Source organism: Eleutherodactylus coqui, chromosome 10, assembly GCF_035609145.1.
Source record: "Eleutherodactylus coqui strain aEleCoq1 chromosome 10, aEleCoq1.hap1, whole genome shotgun sequence".
Taxonomy (NCBI): Eukaryota; Metazoa; Chordata; class Amphibia; order Anura; family Eleutherodactylidae; genus Eleutherodactylus; species Eleutherodactylus coqui.
In genome coordinates, this window is record NC_089846.1 from 23,362,615 (window position 1) to 23,382,696 (window position 20,082).

Here is a 20,082-nt window from a genome sequence, read left to right on the forward strand (position 1 = left end):
ACTTTCATTCGTTTGAGAGACAATCGTTATGTGTAAATGGGCGTTAAGCTGGCAATAGATAGGATAGAGCTCATCCTGGACAATAGATGCAATTCAGGGATAAGCTAATTTTTGGACCTTTTCAGGGGCGTAAAATGACATTTCGGGACCCCAATTCTAAATCTGTAATTACCGTGTTTCTCAGAAAATAAGACAGTGTCTTATATTAAGCTTTGCTCAAAAAGGTTTAACTTTTTTACATGTATAGCTGCCTGGACACTATTTAAATTGACTTTTTTTTAATTAACTGTTAGCAGGGCTTAATTTTGGAGTAGGGCTTATATTTCAAGCATCCTCAAAAAGCCTGAAAAATCATTTTGCATCCTCAAAAATTCTGGAAAATCATGCTATGTCTTATTTTCAGGGAAACAGGTTATAATGCTTCATTCATGTTACTGCTCTCCTTAAATAGGGAAGAGAGACTTTCAGGACCCTAAGGTTTTAGGTACAACCGCATCTCCGGCAGCCATCATAGTTACGCTCCTGCTCCTCTGCACATCAGCGGCTGTCCTCGGCACTATCCAAAATACTCTATAGAGCCATTGGTGAACATCAGTGGTGTTCAAGAACCAAAATAGGTTTGGGCGTGTTGACCATCGACCGGTTATCCACAAGACAGCCAAGTATTGTCTATGGCCAGAATAAGTGATGACTTCTCATCCACATCATCTTTGTACTCCGCTACATAAGGGCTCATTCACACCGACTTACGTTGCCCACATATTACACGTATTTGTCATATGCGTAATACGTGCTCCAAAATGCCCATTGATTTCTATTGGCCCACTCGCAGCATATCTTATTTTGGCGCGTAATCCGCACTATATAGGTCATGGGGATTTAACATGTACAGCAAACACAAACTGCATATTTTACATTTAAAACATGCGTCCGTGTGAGCCCTGAAGAACGGACACTATGGGAGAAAAAAAAAGTGACATAACAGCCGCCTCTGGATATTCTGTTTCCTGGAACCGCGCGAGGACGCTTATCTGTACCCTCGGATCCGATCAGCATGTTCTCGGGAGAAGGACAAGTTCTTCAAGCTACTTTTAAACTCAATTAGTAATGATGTAGCAGAGCTGAGTCTGTCATTTAGATGGCAGATCTCAAAATTTTATGCGACTCGGAGAGTTACATGTCAAAGTCAGCTCTGCTACATCTCAATAATTCAGACACCACAACCGTCCCTGTTTTGCGCCGTATGGCTACACTCTCTGTATTAGACCCGTTGCCCCATAGCAGGTTGCTTACCAGTAGCCCATGGGGTAACATCTTCTCCCCACATCTGTCATGGCTCTGAAATCCAAATTCATGTCAAAGTGCTAAGTTCTCAGCCCCTCAGCTGCGACCGTTTGCGAACTTGGGAAAGTGAGTCCTGGACCCCTCCAGCCGCCCTCCTCCTCGGCCCACGTCCCTCCCTCTGCTGCCCTGTATGGAATGTACAGCAGGAGAGGGGAAGGCTGCAAGTGAAGGAATTCCAGGTCATTAGCATGCGGAGGGCATCACCAGGCCTCCTCCCAAATACACAGTAATCCCCAAGGATCACATTCAAATTTTGGAAGAAGATGATTCAGGTTTAAGATGTGGAGCAGATAACCCTCCCACGTCTGGAAGGAAAGCGATCCAACTACCTGGCGCAGCGACTTCATGCGGAGTCCCAGATCCTACGCTTCTGGCTATTATAGTGTCTGGCAAGAATTACGGAACGAGGAAACGGGGGAATTAGTGGAAGTTGTTCTCTGAATGAGGTTTTGATGATTGCAGTGAGAAACGGCTTAAATAACAATTCCCTAATATAACATGGGGGTCATCCGATAATAACCTTATAACGCTGGGTGGGATGTCTGATGTCCTTGATGGTGTCAGCCCAATACCAGAGTTACAGGCGCATTAGTGCATTTGCATTTTTGCACACAAGCACGCTTTTGCTGATTGCAATGGCCAATTAGTGTAATTAGTTTAATATTTTCTATTTTCCTGCGCAAATACGCAGGAAAATAGAGCATGTTGAGAATTTTAGTGGGAACTGTGATTTCTGTATTGCTCGCCGTCAGTAAGCGATGCCGCAAGTACCAGCAGCGTATACGCAATTCTAATTGCGTATGGGCTGCGGGTTGGATGGCCTTCATTAACTTCAATGGAGGTTGCCTACGCGGATTCCGCAGCAAAATAGTGCATGCTTTTTTCCTCCGCTTGTGGAATATGCAATTCATATCCGCATGTGTGAGCAAAATATAAGCCCTACCCCAAAAATAAGCCCTATCTGCATTAAAATACTTCACATCAACAGGCGGTGTCCACTCCGCTGTACGTCTCCTCCTGCATACTTGTTTGTAGTTTTCAGCCAGCGCTTCCTGGAAAGGGGTTTCAATAACCCCGCCTCCGGGAAGCGCTGGCTCTGATTGGTTCTCGAGCGCCGCGGCTCAGCCAATCACTGCAGCGCTCGATGAACCAATCACAGCCATTGCATTGAATGAAAGCAGATGTGCGGCGGAGCAGACACCGCCTGTTAGGTGATGTATTAATGTAGCTAGGGCTTATTTTTGGAGTAGGGCTTATGTTTTAAGCCTTCCGGAATCCCGGCAAAAGAGTGTCACAAAATCTGCGAGAAAATGTAGCACTATCGCAAAGAACACGGATGCGTTATAACTGTCGCCCGTAAGAAAAAGGCCTTACTGAACCAGCAAACAATGATTTTGAAACCTGCAGAAAATGAATAGCGAAGGAAAAGCATAAGCTCCTTAATACATTTGTTCCATCTGGCGGCCCCTCCGTGTACTAGATGGGAACGTGCCAGCTAGGAGCTGGAGTTGGTTTCTGCTATATCTTACCCCAGTTTCTGGCGGAAATGATAGTCATTGTGACAGACCGTGTGTAGCCACGCCCCTTAACACCAGGCCCTGCCCACATTTTGAAAACGTACTAGAACCTGGCATAAAAATCCAAACCCCTGCAATTCCGGCGCATGCGCCAAAAGTCTGGCGTATAAAAGATTGTATATGTGCCCTAATATTCTTTATGGAATAACCCTCAAAGGCACTTGCCCATATGGGGTTTTTGCTGTCGTCCGAATGCAAGTGAATATATTTACTACAGATGTCGCGCTCAGAGAGGGCAAGACTAATATGGTATAGAATTCAATAAAAATCAATGTTCCAGAAAAGTCTTTATAATTACTTCAAATGTGATTGTCTGACATCAATGGCTTTAAAGGGATTGTCTAGTTGTAAACTATTGATGGCCTCAGGTTAGATCATTAATAGTAGATCTGTAAGGGTCTTCCACCGAGAACCCTACTAATTAGCTGTTCTCTGCGCTGATGTACTTGTGCTTTCTGTAGGAAGCAGACAGCTCCGTTTCCACTGCAGTGGCCAGGCTGGGTATTACAGGCCAAGTTCCCATTCATTTCAATGTCTGCAATACCAAGCTTGACCACTACTGTGGGAACAGAGCTGCCTACTTCCTGCAGAAAAAAGCTCAGTACTTGAGCAAACCACCCAAAGAACAGCTTATTGCAGGAGGCCTTGGCAATGGATCTCCACCGATCTATTATTGATGATCTATCCTGAGGATAGACCATCAATAGTTTACAACTGGACGACTCCTTTAACTTTCTGGCCCTCCTTAAGGAGATGCTGAGGCAGCAGGTCAAATTCCCAGATGTCATGGAAACCTTTGTGTTATGTGTAGGTCAGCGCTATTGCTTGGCATCTAATAGGCTTCCTTATAAAGCACTTGACATGATACATGTATTACAGCACAATCCACAGGAGAGAGGTTGTACACCATAGTGGAGCAGAAGCATTCTTTACATTCTATGGAGCTCATCCAGCACTAACATGGAAGTGCACTATAATATCTAGTGCACTGCAGGTGACGATTGTATGTCAAGGTAGTAAGGTGCGGACAGTGCCACACTCATGTATAGAAGATCAGTCATATACAGTGTTTCATTGAAAATAAGCCCTACCAGGATTTTTGGGGAGGCTTGAAATATAAACTCTACTCTGAAATTAAGCCCTACCCGCATTACCTTAAAACAAAAAAAAGCAATACATTACAAAGCAGGCTCGGTCCGGGTCCTCCCACTTGCTGCAGTGCTCGGCCGCCCACAGAAGATCGCTTCCTGGTTACAGGATTCATAAATCCCGCCTCCAGGAAGCGATGACTCTGATTGGTTCTTCTCAGCCAATCAATGCAGCGCTCGATGACCCAAAGCGATGGCTGTGATTGGTTCATCGAGCACTGCATTAATTGGCTGAGCAGCGCTCAAGAAGCAATCCGCATTCATGTTGTGGAGGCAGGATTTATGAATTAGCTGAGCCGCGGCATTGAGTGGCCAATAAATCCGGCCTGCACACAGTGATGGCTGTGGTTGCTTCTCGAGCACTCTAAGCCAATCAGTGCAGCTGAGGTGCTGCTGGGAGTGCTATCAGGAGAGGCGCAATGATCTGCAGAGAAGCTACTGCTTGAGAGAGACAAGAAAGGGTAGCAGGAGCCTAGATTACTGGAAGTAAAAGGGCCATATGGAGAGCACAAAAAGCGCTGTATAGAGGGACCGGATACTGCTTGCTAACAAGAGGGAAAAAAGTAGTTCAGACAGCTGATTGCGACCAGGAATCAAAGAGAACAGGGCGGTAAAGTTGTACCCCCAGCCTAAATCGGTATTAGTGGCGATGGAACTGTAAGTGAGGTCAGCCTCAATTTGGATAATAGGTATACACACGATTATGGAGAATTGTAGGTAGTTAACAGATCTTGTAACTAAGTTTATGGACTGTGCGGGGCATATCATACAGTTGAGTGAACTTTCATTATGTGCATTGCCACAATTGGACTGAGATGTCTTACAGAGGGCCGTGCACCCATTAGTCAATGGAGAGACATTCTCAAGCAGCTTGGAATGCTGTGTTTTCTGAAGACTGTATCATCAATAGGGTGTTAAACCCTTAAAGGGGTTGTCCCGCGCCGAAACGGGGTTTTTTTTTTTCAACCCCCCCCCCCGTTCGGCGCGAGACAACCCCGATGCAGGGACGTACAGAAAGCTTACCGGAGCGCTTACCTTAATCCCCGCGCTCCGGTGACTTCTATACTTACCTGTGAAGATGGCCGCCGGAATCCTCTTCCTCCGTGGACCGCAGCTCTTCTGTGCGGTCCATTGCCGATTCCAGCCTCCTGATTGGCTGGAATCGGCACGTGACGGGGCGGAGCTACACGGAGCCTGCATTCTGCACGAGCGGCTCCATTGAAGAGAGCAGAAGACCAGGACTGCGCAAGCGCGGCTAATTTGGCCATCGGAGGGCGAAAATTAGTCGGCACCATGGAGACGAGGACGCCAGCAACGGAGCAGGTAAGTAAAAAACTTTTTATAACTTCTGTATGGCTCATAATTAATGCACAATGTACATTACAAAGTGCATTAATATGGCCATACAGAAGTGTATAGACCCACTTGCTGCCGCGGGACAACCCCTTTAAAGATGATCTGTGTTACAATAAGGTGTTGGATATTCCTGTTCAGCGGGACTGATCTGTTTACAGCATTATTGATACTATTCTTACAGCATTGTTATTATTTCATACTAAGTACAATCTTAGGATTTAGTTAGGGACAAGCCATTGTAAAGGTTAACGAATAACTGTCTAATGGCCATCAGAACTGTTCACCTTCATTGCTTCTGTCCTGGAATAAATATGATATATTTTAGGGAAGCAACAGAATATTATGTAGTCAGCTCACCCGATCCTAAGGCTGGATTCAGACGACCTTATATCGGCTCGGTTTTCACGCCAAGCCGATATACGTTGTCCTCATCTGCAGGGGGAGGAGGCTGGAAGAGCCAGGAGCAGGAACTGAGCTCCCGCCCCCTCTCTGCCTCCTCTCCGCCCCTCTGCACTATTTGCAATGAAAGGAGGCGGGATAGGGCGGGGCTAAGTTCCGCGAATTAGCCCCGCCCTGTCCGCCTCTTCCCATTGCAAATTGTGCAGAGGGGCGGAGAGGAGGCAGAGAGGGGGCGGGAGCTCAGAGCACTGCTCCTGGCTCTTCCAGGCCCCCCCCCCCCCTGCAAAGAGAGACGACATATATCGGCTGGGCGTGAAAACCGAGCCAATATACGGTCGTCTAAATCCAGCCTAAGTCCGTTTAACCATATTAATCAAACACGGACCTGTGGCAATCAGATCCAGCAGTGAGGGTGCATGATTATCCCAATAGACGGCTGGTGATAGTATGTTCAACAGGTCAGAAGCGTTTTCTCCAGCACCACCAGGCACTTGGAAAACATTAAAATGGGTTGTCCAGTTGTAAACTATTGATGGCCTATATTCAGGCTAGATCATCAATAGTAAAATTGACGCAGGAACCCCTGCCAATCATCTGTTCTCTGGGCTGGTGTACTCATGCACTGAGCGGATTTCTGCAGGATGCAGGGAAAAGTGACATAGAAAAAGACGTAGGGGTGCTAGTTGACTGTAGGCTTAACTGGAGCAACCAATGCCAGTCAGCTGCTGCAAAGGCAAATAAAGTTTTGGGGTGCATTAAAACAGGTATAGGGGCGAGGGACGAGAACATTATTCTTCCACTATATAAGGCACTTGTCAGGCCCCACATGGAATACTGTGTACAGTTTTGGACACCGGTGCTCAGGAAGGATGTTACAGTACTGGAGGGGGTTCAAAGAAGGGCAACTAAACTAATAAACGGAATGAGAGGACTGGAATACCCAGAGAGGCTAAGAAATTTGGGATTATTGATCCTGGTAAAAAAGACGGCTAAGGGGCGACCAAATAACTATGTATAAATACATGAGGGGACAATACAAGGATCTCTCCCAGGATCTGTTTATACCCAGGACTGTGATTGTAACAAGAGGGCATTGCTACGTCTAGAGGAACGAAGGTTTCATTACCAACACTAAAGGGGGTTCTTTACTGTAAGAGCAGTGAGACTGTGGAACTCTCTGCCTGAGGACGTAGTGATGGCAAAATCCATAGAGGCGTTTAAAAGGGAACTAGATGTCTTTTTGTAGCGCTATGATATATTACAGGATATAGACATTAAATAACAAGAAGGGTTGTGGATCCGGGTCTTGGAGTCAGGTAGGAACTTTCAAATGTTGATCCAGGGATTATTCTGACTGCCATTATGGAGTTGGGAAGGAATTTTTTTCCTCCATATGGGTTACACTGGCTTCTGCCTCATTGGGTTTTATTTTGCCTTCCTCTGGATCAACAAGGGAGAGAGGAAACAGGCTGCACTGGATGGACATTTGTCTTTTTTCAGCCTTGCATACTATGTTACTAGCTCCATTTCCACTGCAGTGTCCATGCTTGAAATTGCAGGCCAAGCTGTCTTTAATACTAAGCCAGACTACTGCAGTGAAAACAGAGCTGTCTGTTTCCTGCAGAAATCAGCTCAGTGAACACACCAGCCCAGAAAACAGTTGATCGATGGAAGTCCCATGTGACAGACCCTCACTAATTTATTGATGAGCTATCCTGAGTATAGAGTATATATAGACCATCGGTGCCTTATAACTGAATAACCCCTTTAAGCTTTATTGATACATAAACAAAAATAGTTAGGACTGTCGAAAACATCATTGTATGACCAAAGTGTTTTGAGTGCGGTGTCCTTCATCATGGTGAAATAAAAATGAAGATATAAACATTAAAAACCATGGAAAACCAATCTAATCCATGGTTGAGACCACATCATTCCTTAAATGTGTTGAAAAACAAGTTGTTTTTATAATGAATGTTTTACATGTGCTTGGTGGTGCTGAGGAAACCGCTTCCAACCTGTTGGACATTATGGTTACTCCATCAGCTGTATCGTATCCTGAATCAGCATTGCAACACCAACCACCTGCGACACATACACATTATATGTACATCAGCCAAACATGCTGATATTAGCAGAACTTGCCCATTATCTAATGTGTATGGGGGCCTTCTGACTCACTCCCAATGGCAGATGTTAGGGGAGATAAGTTCAAGTAGTTGCATTTCAAATGTCTGATCTTTTTTTTTCCTGGGGAGATAAGCAACTGCTATAGGTGTCTGGTACCGTCTTTTTCCCCCTCTTTACATACAGAACACATAAATGCTTGGCATGGGTTGGGGGAGCGAGTTTTATGTTCTATGTTGTATTTTCCTGTGTCTGTAGGCGAGCAGATGCCTGTTCTGACATTTCCCTTGTCTTGTGTTCCTGCCTATTACCATCTAGGGCGAGTCAGGACCCTGTTACAGCCAGGGGCCGTCCCTATTGGGACTATGGCCGCGCTTGTAGGCAGGATTCCCTTTTTGTGGTTTTAGTTGTCTTGTTAGAGTAGGGACTAACAAGACAATGAGGACCCTTGTCGTGGGCTTGTGAGCTTACATATTCTGTCCAAAATAAAAACCAATACCCCATACTTATTAGCAATTCCATATGCCTATGAGTTGTAGTACATTTGGTAAGTATTTTGGGGTCTGTTGTCTTTGTGGTTGTTTGTGTGCATGTTCCGTTTGTGTATGTTGTTGGCGTCCATTCATGTATGCATGTCCCTACTTCACTCTCTTCCTCTCCAGGCTTTATTTAGGTTACATTCGTGTAGGCTGTTGTAAGATTTCGGAGGGACTAGATAATCGTCTAATGTGTATGGGGTCCGCCCACCTGACTTTCCCCTAATGACAGATATGAAGGGGGGGGGGGGAAGGAATGAGTCAAGCAGTTGGATTTCTACATGTTGGATTGTTTTGTTCTTGGGAGAGATAAGCCGCTATTATGGTGTCTGTGTAAGGGGCTCCCCTAAACGTGTACTGGGCTTCACAATGGAGTACCATGATTGCTGCTCTAAACTGAGCTGAGCATGCTCCATTGGAACTTTCTAGTGGGATGATGTCAGCACTATAAAATGACAATTTTCCTGCTGCACCACAAGAGAGAAACGCAGGGGCTATGTAGAGAGCGGAGGTGCCGCAATATGCAGCCAGGAGAGATGCATAAGAGACTGAAGAGAGGGCAGAGCAAAAATGCAGAGCAACCAGGACTGAAAGTAGTGTTGCATATCCAGAGTATCTGAGATTGCAGAGAGCACCAGGGAGACTGTGCAAGGAACTGCTGCTGACACTGGGATCCAGAAAGAGGAGTTATGTGGATGCCAGAGAGAGCACGCGATGGCGCTGTAGAGCAATGGACAAAAAACCAAGGAGGACATTGAGGAGTTTGTTAGCACAGAGTCGTAAGTGAGGCTGGCCTCAGTAAAAATACTAGGTGTGCACACTGCTAGGGACAATACGGTAGCAGGCCTGCTGTAGGAAGAGCTGATAATACATAATTGTGTAAATTTTGTGTGCTCAAATCTGGGCTATGAACTGTGATATTTAAAGAGACAGTGTATTTGGATACAGAAACTAGCTAATCTAAAGCAGTGTTCCCCAACTCCAGTCCTCAGGGACCGCCAACAGGTCATGTTTTCAGGATTTCCTCAGTATTGCACAGGTGATGTAATTATTGTCGGTGTCTCAGACATTGTCACAGGTGTTCTTACTATAGGATATCCTGAAAACATGACCTATTGGTGGTCCCTGAGGACTGGAGTTGGGGACCCCTGATCTAAAAGACTGATTGAGGTATTGATCATAGAAAGTAAAGCATTAACCTTTTAATGGACAATTTGTGCCGTACATTGTGAGATTTACATTTCTGTTCTACAGAACTGATCTGTTTGGCGCATTAATAATGTTTTTCCAAGATTGCTCTTATTTCATGTTAAGCATCAAGTATTGATCCTAGGATTAGAGATGAGCGAGCATACTCACTAAGGACAATTACTTGAGCGAGCATTGTCCTTAGCGAGTACCTGCCCGCTCCGTAGAAAAGATTCGGGTGTCGGCGGGGGGAGGGGAGCGGTGGGGGAGAGCAGGGGGGAATGGAGGGGAGATCCCTATTGTTTCAAAATTAAGGAAATTTGCCAGACAGGAGTTTAGGGTGCCGTTTCCTGTGAGAGCCGGACTGCCTGTCACACTGCGTTTTCATAAACAGATATAACTAAAAAGGTGACCCGTTGCGTTCTCCATACACCAATGTTGATGTAGATCTATGTATGCCTCGAGTTTAGTTACGGTTACTGTTCTTCCTGCAAAACAGCAGCGTGTTCTCAGGATGTGGTAACGTTTGAGGCAACGATGAGCAGATATTTAGGTTTTTATCTTTGTGTCATAGAAAACAACTTCAAATAGCAGCTCTGTGGTTGTCTTGCTAGGGTGTACTCCACCCCACCACTGAAGCGCCGCTGCCAATTGTACTGTGGGTTGCACTTAGATAATTTTGAATGCAACGGATTTGAGAGTGCTAAACTTTTCTTCACCCGGGTCAAGGATTCAGCTAAATACCCTGGCCACAGTAAAACAGCTTCTTGGAACCCCCAATTACATGCCAGTTCCTGCTTAGCTATGCCTCTGCATTAATCTTTAGCGCTGTTCCATACAGAAAGAAGGGTGTAGCGATGCATACTGGCCCGGCGGAGGCCAAATGGGCACTCATAGAATGGTAGAATTGGAAGGGACCTCCAGGGTCATCGGGTCCAACCCTGCTCAAATGCAGGATTCTTAGGTCTTCAGCACCCTACTATGTTTGGGTCCATGTGTGGGCTGTGGTAATCCCCAGACAGCACACAGCCCCATTATAAGCTTATGAGGACCAATGGTACACGTGAAAAAACACTCTTGTCCATTTCAAGGACACAAAATAGGACACACCAAAGCATGTCAACATGCATTGTCTGTGTATATCAAACAGCACACGAACTAGTGTCCATATGGTGTCCGATAAAAGTTGGGCTTGAGCCTCTTGGGCGCAACATCTACTTAGGGCTAGTATGGGGTTTCCTTCAGTGAATAAGAACCTGTGGATATGTTTGAGACTTACGCCAGAAGCTTTCCAAATGCCTAAGCCAAGCAGCCATTGGAAAACATAATAAGAAAGCAGTCTTGATGGTATTGAGTACTGTTAGGTTCTATAAAGATCCAAGACATGGTCCAAGAAGTAGAGGATGCAGCCTCAAATACATGCAATATTGGTGTTCTTCCTTCCTGTGCACATCGATATCTTTGACCACTTATTACGACATGTGAATGTAACAGAGCAGATGGAGTGTGCCATGCTTGCCCAGTCCTTCTACTAGCCGGAGTGGACTATCTCTGCAAGACCTGGCTTGTGCGTGCATTACACCAATGGCCCACTGGTCTCAATGGGCACCATGTAATGCTGAATTTCCACTTCAATGTCACTACAAGGAAAACAATGGCTAGCGGTTTCCATGAGACCTGTCACATGGATAGGGGTTAGGAAACCAGACAACCTCTTTTAATAAAAAGATGGGACAGACCCCTATAAGAGTGAAGCTTTAAGGAATAGATCTGGGAGACCCTAACCGACTGCAAACATGAAGAAATCGGAGGATCTACCGTGTAACGTCCGATTAACCAAAGAATCTCTGTATCTCAAAGTCATGCTGATAGCTCACCAATTAAAACCAGGGGTACTCTCATGGACATGTATGACACAGTATAATGACATCTGAAGAACTCTAGTTATGTTTATTGGGTGTTTAGGTCTACTTTTACATTTTACCACACTTTACCGTGGATCTCTCCTTCTTACCTCTCGTCACTGCTGTCTTTGCTCGGCACCATTTCATTCTCCTCAGCTATTTTTTGATCTTCTACTTCTTGAAGGACATCTGCTGTTACTTTTAGGCTCTCTGGACTAGAATTGTTTTGACGTCCGGTGGAGTCATCTTTTATGATATCTTCCTTCAGGTCTTCCAAATAATCTTGTACTGCAGATACTTCAGTTTTTATTTTTGCTTTTAGAGAGGGAACCACTATGATATCATTGGCATCTTCATCCAGCAGGTCATTTGTGGAGTGTGCTGTCATGGTGGCGTTACGCCCCTTACTTTTCTCTTTCTTGGATTTTGAGAGTTTTTTGCTGATCCTAGGCATGGTTCCCATGTGACTGTACATGTCACTTGACCTAGCATAGGAAGGACTCTTTGGAATGGAGGTGAGGTCATCCTGAGTCTTCTCAAATACGTTGTCCAAGCTGACATTGTTACGTGGATTTTGAGAGTCTCTTCTGCGGAAAGCCCAGGGTAGGCTGCTCAGGCTGCCGAACACATTCAATTTAAATAACTCTGCAAGAAAAGAGAATAAAATATTGATGTTACGGCAAATGTAAATGAGTATAAAAGTTGGAAACGTTACAAGATGTCTACATGGAGAAGTGTGACAATAAAGGAGAAGTGTCACTTCACTTTTATGTACAGTCAGTAAAAATGTTGCTAAATATATACAAAACTTTCTCAATCTTTAGCTAAAAATAGATAATTTCAGCACTGGAGAAGAAAACCAAAGACGTATGCGACTACGGGATGTCAAAACAGTGGGTGGGGATCCACCGTGTCACAAACCAATTTGACTTGGCGCTATTCCTGGAGGCAGCACCTGGGTTCCCTGGTTCTCATCCCTTAACCCCTCTAATTGGGATATGGTTTTTGCTGCTGAGACCGCCAGGCCATTACCCCAGGAGTAGTCTTAGTGTTGTGGCAGCTGACACAAACCGGTTAGGGTACAAGAGAAGCGGGCAAAGGCGTAACCAAGATACAGAGTTGAGGTCAGGATAGGAGGATTTCTTGCATAATGATAGGACTAGCTGTGGGTCAGGGCAAGCAGCAAACAGGTGTAGCTTGGTCCAGTAACAAGCCGAGGTCAGGAATGGAAAAAGACAGGAAAGTTAGGTGGAAGAGACACAGGTCAAACTGAAGTGAGTTAAAATCAGAAAGCACATTTGCATACCAGACAGAACTAATTGTTTAGGCATCTGCTAGTGGGGAAGGTTGCCTTAAATAGGCAGAGGCATATCCAGACAGGCTGGGGATGGAAAAGTTGGGAGACTTTGAAAGATGGCAGGAGGAGGCAAGGGACACCATTGGCCATGACCAGCTGAAAATACATATGGTAAACCTAAGGGATGGCGAAATAAAAGCATCTAAATATATCCATTCACAGGAATGATGACTAGTCGAGGTAAGAAGTCCTAGCAGTTTGGAGGACGCAACTATTTCTGCCAAATAAGCTAGCTTACCCAACAACCCTATACATATGCATGCTGGACTCGGCCTTACCAGTCATGCACATTGGATAAAAGTCTTGCCAGTTTTGGGATTACATAGGGATCTTATATGTATTGCTGGCCTTTTAACTTTTGGGATTGGGCATGTTGGATTTCAATATGCCTGATACTTTGCTCCCACAGGACCTGCTGTTAGAAGGCCCTTGTGTATTCCCTTCTCCCCATTTAAATAAAGATATGCGCTTCGCCAAGCCAAACGAGCATCTTATAGTGGAGTCAGGAAAGATATAGAAATGGGACTATGGCCAGGATCCATGAACAGAAATCCATATCACATCATGTGCGATTGTAGCGATAGCATCAGGCGGGATGATCAGACCTGTATACAGTATATAGTCCTGCATGTTTAGATACAGAGCTATCCTTATGATTGATTAACGGGGGAATTGATTGACTGGTTGATAGAAAGCAGTTTTAGAGCCACTTAGCCGAGTCTGTTTCCTGTGTACTCAGTACTGGGTGTACAGCTTGTGCTGAGACGAGGAAACTGTTGGCGCGCCATGCGATCAGAGAACGTGAGATATATCCGGACGGAGCTCTGCTATATAAAACTCTATGATTTTAATGAGAAAGCGAGTCCTGCTGGTAAATCCAAAATACTAATGTAACTATACAGGAATCATCTCTACGGAGGAGACACAACAGATGCCATGTACGGTAGGGTACGGCGAGGAGGTTTTACATAGTAAGCGCATGCATATTGGCCAACCGGCATTACGTGTTCATGGTCACATCAATCTGGTGCTATAAGGAGTCAACCACGTCTATGGGAGTCACCAGTGTATATCGGCCAAAAGATAAGCAAGACCTATTTTTTTCTGGCCACGTATAAAATCATCCGCCGTATTCCGTCGCCGATGTTATAGCTTTTCGACTGCATCGTTTTTTAACGTGGCTGGAAATTGGCCATCTGAACAAATACATGGGAAACCAATGCTTCAGATGGTTGAGAATCACCATCAATATGATGAATATCGCAGTAATTGCACTCCTTTAATGGTGGAGGCGGACCCACTTAGCGTTTGCTATGCCAGCTAAGCTGGTAGTATTTCTATAGCACCAACATATTCTGCAGCACTTGACAAAGCAGAGAGAACACGAACAGACAAAGTACGCCATCACATACAGTAATAGGGCACATTCACACGGGGATATGCAATTTCGGTGCATGAAAATCGTACCATTTTCACTGCGTGTGTATAAGCGCATTTAGTGCATATTTTTTGCATGTTGCATCCGTATTCACTGCATTTTTTACGCATACAAAAAAAAAAGCAAGAAGGTCCAACTAAATGCACTTTTTTTACCCATTGTCTCCTGCCAACATGTATAAAATTGCAGTGCAACTGTGTATTTGCTTTGCTTTTATGCAATCCCATAGACTTTAATGGGGGGGGGGGGGGAGGGGGGGCTTACAATCTAGGATGAGATCGGGAGGGGGGGCACACAAGAGCTTACAAACTTTGAGAAGATGCGGGGGACAAGAGCTTACAATCTATGAGATCAGGGGGACACAAGAGCTTACAATCTATGAGATCAGGGGGACACAAGATGCTGCAGTGCTTGGTCTGAACAACGGTCCAGCCGTCTCTTCTATACACGGGGTAGTATACAGACAGCTATATGAACCATCTGGTTACATGTTACAGGTGATGTGTGAAATGATCTTTGTATAGAATTCCCTAGACAATCTATAGAAAGACAAAAATGGGACCTCAAAGTATGAAATGATGACTATATCAGCCATTCTATGGAATGTCAAAAAGAAAATAGGCAAAGTATAAAATACTCCCGCCAGCAGTGGACTGAAGCTCCCCGGGCACCTTATTTTTTCCTCTACAACAAAAAAGATATGATTTGCACCTTCAACCCTCATCGTCTTCCTCCAGTGTCCTACACTCCAACCCTCATCGTCTTCCTCCAGTGTCCCACACTCCAACCCTCATCATCTTCCCTCCAGTGTCCAACACTTTAACCCTCATCATCTTCCCTCCAGTGTCCAACACTTCAACCCTCAACATCTTCCCTCCAGTGTCCCACACTCCAACCGTCATCATCTTCCTCCAGTGTCCCACACGCCAACCCTCATCATCTTTTAAGGTGCGCTGCTACAGTCCTGCAGTCACCACTGACAGAGCCTGGACCCCTGCTGTCTCCTTCCTCCACTGTAACAATGACTGGGAATTTAAAGCCAAGCCAGAATCCATACACAGACAGCCGTTTCGGGGTGTTTGCCCCTCATCAGTTCGCAGTAGGTTTCTGGCTTGACTGGTGAGAGGCCTGTGATGGGGATCAGAAACGCTATCTTTTCTCCTTAGTGAGAGCACCTAAAAGGTGAATGAGTGAGGAGACTTATAAAGCCATTCATGTTCCTCTGGGTAATATGCAAATAAGGGAGATGGAACAGCATCTCTGCAGCACCACCTATTGGAAGGCAGCATTCCTGCAGGTCAATGTTAGACATTTTATACAAGCCTTTTAACAATGACTGGGAATTGAAAGCCAAGCCAGAAACCAGCATTCCCAGTCATTGTTACGAGGCTGTTAATACTTGCCTAACCAGTGCTTTGTCATCCTGTATAATGTCCAGGTGTTCTCTACAGTGCCCGCTTTACATAAATTGGCTGTAACATATATACAGATATGACGTGCCCCTCAGTGCATGGAGTCTGGTAGCTACTAATGGAAGAAGGGATCTTGTTCAGAAAGGTCTTATTTTAACATATAAGATGGGGAGCAGCTGAATATAAAAGTTCATATGGCCTCAGATACCGCTTGTCCTGGTGGACACAATAGAAATGGGAAGTCTGACTTGTCCAATCCATATTGTCTCTGACGTCAGTATAGCAGCCCCACAGTTATTACATCAGTGAGGAAATCAAGATCAGCAAATACATGTAGGATATCTATATACATTATAGAATATGTGTTCCTTGTGTCCACTAAATATATTCATCCCCCAAGTTATTGGATAACACTTGCTGGGGTAAAACGTTAGGTGGTTATACCGCGTGTTCTGCGGTGAACTGTGTTGATGATCTTTGGGATGTATAATAATAATCTTTTTGTATAGCGCCAACTTATTCCGCAGCGCTTTCAGGCATGGATAAATGCAAAACAATACAGCAATTACAATGTGAGGTACATTGGGTTAGACACAAATGGGTTGAGGGTGGTACAGGAGGTGCAGGGGATGGGGAACACAGGCAATAGGAAATTTCATGTACAGATCATTTATTATAAGGCAAACAGGGTGGGGCACCATAGGGAGGGGTGAGGGACTAGGTCAGGAGATTTGGTATGCTTACCTGAAGAGGTGCGTTTTTAAGGCACGTCTGAAATTTCGTGCATCGGGAATTGTCCGGATGCCTTGGGGTAGAGCGTTCCAGAGGATGGGTGCTGATCTAGTGAAGTCCTGTAGGCGAGCATGAGAGGTTCGTATTACAGGGGTGTTTAGTCTGAGGGTGTTAGCCGATCGGAGTGAGCGGGCTGGGTGGTGTACTGACAGTAGGGAGGCGATGTATGGTGGTGCGGCGCCATGCAGAGCTTTGTGAGTGAGGTAGAGGAGTTTAAATTTAGTTCTGCAGTGGATGGGCAGCCAATGCAGCGACTGGCATAACGCAGAGGCGTCTGAATAACGACTGGATAGAAAAATGAGTCTAGCTGCCGCATTTAGTATGGATTGGAGTGGAGCGAGTCTAGTGCGGGGGAGGCCGATGAGTAGCGAGTTGCCGGGAGTGGATGAGGGCAACCACAAGTGTCTTTAGCGTGTCCGTGGTTAGGAACGGACGTATTTTAGCAATATTTCTGAGGTGCATGTGGCATGTTTGGGCCAGAGATTGGATATGGGGGGCAAAGGAAAGGTCAGAGTCCAGTGTGACCCCAAGGCAACGGGCATGCCGTCTGGGGGTTATGATGGTGCCAGACACTGGAATGGAGATGTTGAGGGGAGGTCAGTTAGAAGGTGGAAAGACAAGAAGGTATGTATGACTGTTACCACACTCCATTCACGTTCAAGTGTCTGTTCCAGTCACTACACTGATGCCTCCACCCTGTGCCAGTCACTACACCAATGCCTCCACCCTGTGCCAGTCACTACACTGATGCCTCCACCCTGTGCCAGTCACTACACCAATGCCTCCACCCTGTGCCAGTCACTACACCGATGCCTCCACCCTGTGCCAGTCACTACACCAATGCCTCCACCCTGTGCCAGTCACTACACTGATGCCTCCACCCTGTGCCAGTCACTACATCGATGCCTCCACCCTGTGCCAGTCACTACACCAACGCCTCCACCCTGTGCCAGTCACTACACTGATGCCTCCACCCTGTGCCAGTCACTACACTGATGCCTCCACTCTGTGCCAGTCACTACACCAATGCCTCCACCCTGTGCCAGTCACTACACTGATGCCTTCACCCTGTGCCAGTCACTACATCGATGCCTCTACCCTGTGCCAGTCATTACACCGATGCCTCCACCCTATGCCAGTCACTACACCGATGCCTCTACCCTGTGCCAGTGACTACACCGATGCCTCCACCCTGTGTCAGTCACTACACCGATGCCTCCACCCTGTGCCAGTCACTACACCGATGCCTCCTCCCTGTGCAAGTCACTACACCAATGCCTCCACCCTGTGCCAGTCACTACAGTGATACCTGAACCCTGTGCGAGTCACTACATCAATGCCTCCACCATGTGGCAGTCACTACCCTGATGCCTCCACCCAGTGCCAGTCACTACATCGATGCCTCCACCCTGTGCCCGTCACTGCACTGATGCCTCAGCCCTGTGCCAGTCACTACATGAATGCCTCCACCATGTGGCAGTCACTACCCTGATGCCTCCCCTCTGTGCCAGTCACTAAACCAATGCCTCCCCTCTGTGCCAGTCACTACAATGATGCCTCCACCTTGTGCCAGTCACTACACTGATGCCTCCACCCTGTGCCAGTCACTACACCAATGCCTCCACCCTGTGTCAGTAACTACAGTGATGCCTCCACCCTGTGCCATTCACTACACTGATACCTCCACCCTGTGCCATTCACTACACTGATACCTCCACCCTGCGCCATTTACTACACTGATACCTCCACCCTGCGCCATTTACTACACTGATACCTCCACCCTGTGTCAGTCACTACACTGATACCTCCACCCTGTGCCATTAACTACACTGATACCTCCACCCTGTGCCATTCACTACACTGATACCTCCACCCTGTGTCAGTCACTACACTGATACCTCCACCCTGTGCCATTCACTACACTGATACCTCCACCCTGTGCCATTCACTACACTGATACCTCCACCCTGCGCCATTCACTACACTGATACCTCCACCCTGTGTCAGTCACTACACTGATACCTCCACCCTGTGCCATTCACTACAATGATACCTCCACCCTGTGCCATTCACTACACTGATACCTCCACCCTGTGCCATTCACTACACTGATACCTCCACCCTGTGTCATTCACTACACTGATACCTCCACCCTGTGCCATTCACTACACTGATACCTCCACCCTGTGCCATTCACTACACTGATACCTCCACCCTGTGCCATTCACTACACTGATACCTCCACCCTGTGTCAGTCACTACACTGATACCTCCACCCTGTGCCATTTACTACACTGATACCTCCACCCTGTGTCAATCACTACACTGATACCTCCACCCTGTGTCATTCACTACACTGATGCCTCCACCCTGTGTCAGTAACTACAGTGATGCCTCCACCCTGTGTCAGTCACTACACTGATACCTCCACCCTGTGCCATTCACTACACTGATACCTCCACCCTGTGCCATTCACTACACTGATACCTCCACCCTGTGTCAGTCACTACACTGATGCCTCCACCCTGTGTCAGTCACTACACTGATACCTCCACCCTGTGTCATTCACTACACTGATACCTCCACCCTGTGTCAGTAACTACAGTGATGCCTCCACCCTGTGTCAGTCACTACACTGATACCTCCACCTTGTGCCATTCACTACACTGATACCTCCACCCTGTGCCATTCACTACACTGATACCTCCACCCTGTGCCATTCACTACACTGATACCTCCACCCTGTGTCAGTCACTACACTGATACCTTCACCCTGTGCCATTCACTACACTGATACCTCCACCCTGTGTCATTCACTACACTGATACCTCCACCCTGTGTCAGTAACTACAGTGATGCCTCCACCCTGTGTCAGTAACTACACTGATACCTCCACCCTGTGCCATTCACTACACTGATACCTCTACCCTGTGTCAGTCACTACACTGATACCTCCACCCTGTGCCATTCACTACACTGATACCTCCACCCTGTGCCATTCACTACACTGATACCTCCACCCTGTGCCATTCACTACACTGATACCTCCACCCTGTGTCAGTCACTACACTGATACCTCCACCCTGTGCCATTCACTACACTGATACCTCCACCCTGTGCCATTCACTACACTGATACCTCCACCCTGTGCCATTCACTACACTGATACCTCCACCCTGTGCCATTCACTACACTGATACCTCCACCCTGTGCCATTCACTACACTGATACCTCCACCCTGTGTCAGTCACTACATTGATACCTCCACCCTGTGCCATTCACTACACTGATACCTTCACCCTGTGCCATTCACTACACTGATACCTCCACCCTGTGCCATTCACTACACTGATACCTCCACCCTGTGTCAATCACTACACTGATACCTCCACCCTGTGTCATTCACTACAGTGATACCTCCACCCTGTGTCATTCACTACACTGATGCCTCCACCCTGTGTCAGTAACTACAGTGATGCCTCCACCCTGTGTCAGTCACTACAC

At 46.4% G+C, this 20,082-nt stretch overlaps 1 protein-coding gene across 3 annotated transcripts in view; it reads right to left on the bottom strand.

Annotated features, from left to right (window-relative positions):
* Positions 1–20,082, bottom strand: part of SH2D3C (SH2 domain containing 3C) — a 78,247-nt gene that overhangs the window by 31,310 nt on the left and 26,855 nt on the right. For 2 of the 3 annotated variants that reach the window (XM_066580569.1, XM_066580568.1), the window contains exon 2: positions 11,690–12,224. In XM_066580569.1, the coding sequence (XP_066436666.1) occupies positions 11,690–12,054 (365 nt within the window). In that variant the 5' untranslated portion in view covers positions 12,055–12,224. Of the gene's footprint in view, positions 1–1,293; positions 1,415–11,689; positions 12,225–20,082 lie in introns of those variants that run through there. The other variant, XM_066580570.1, reaches the window with a different exon arrangement.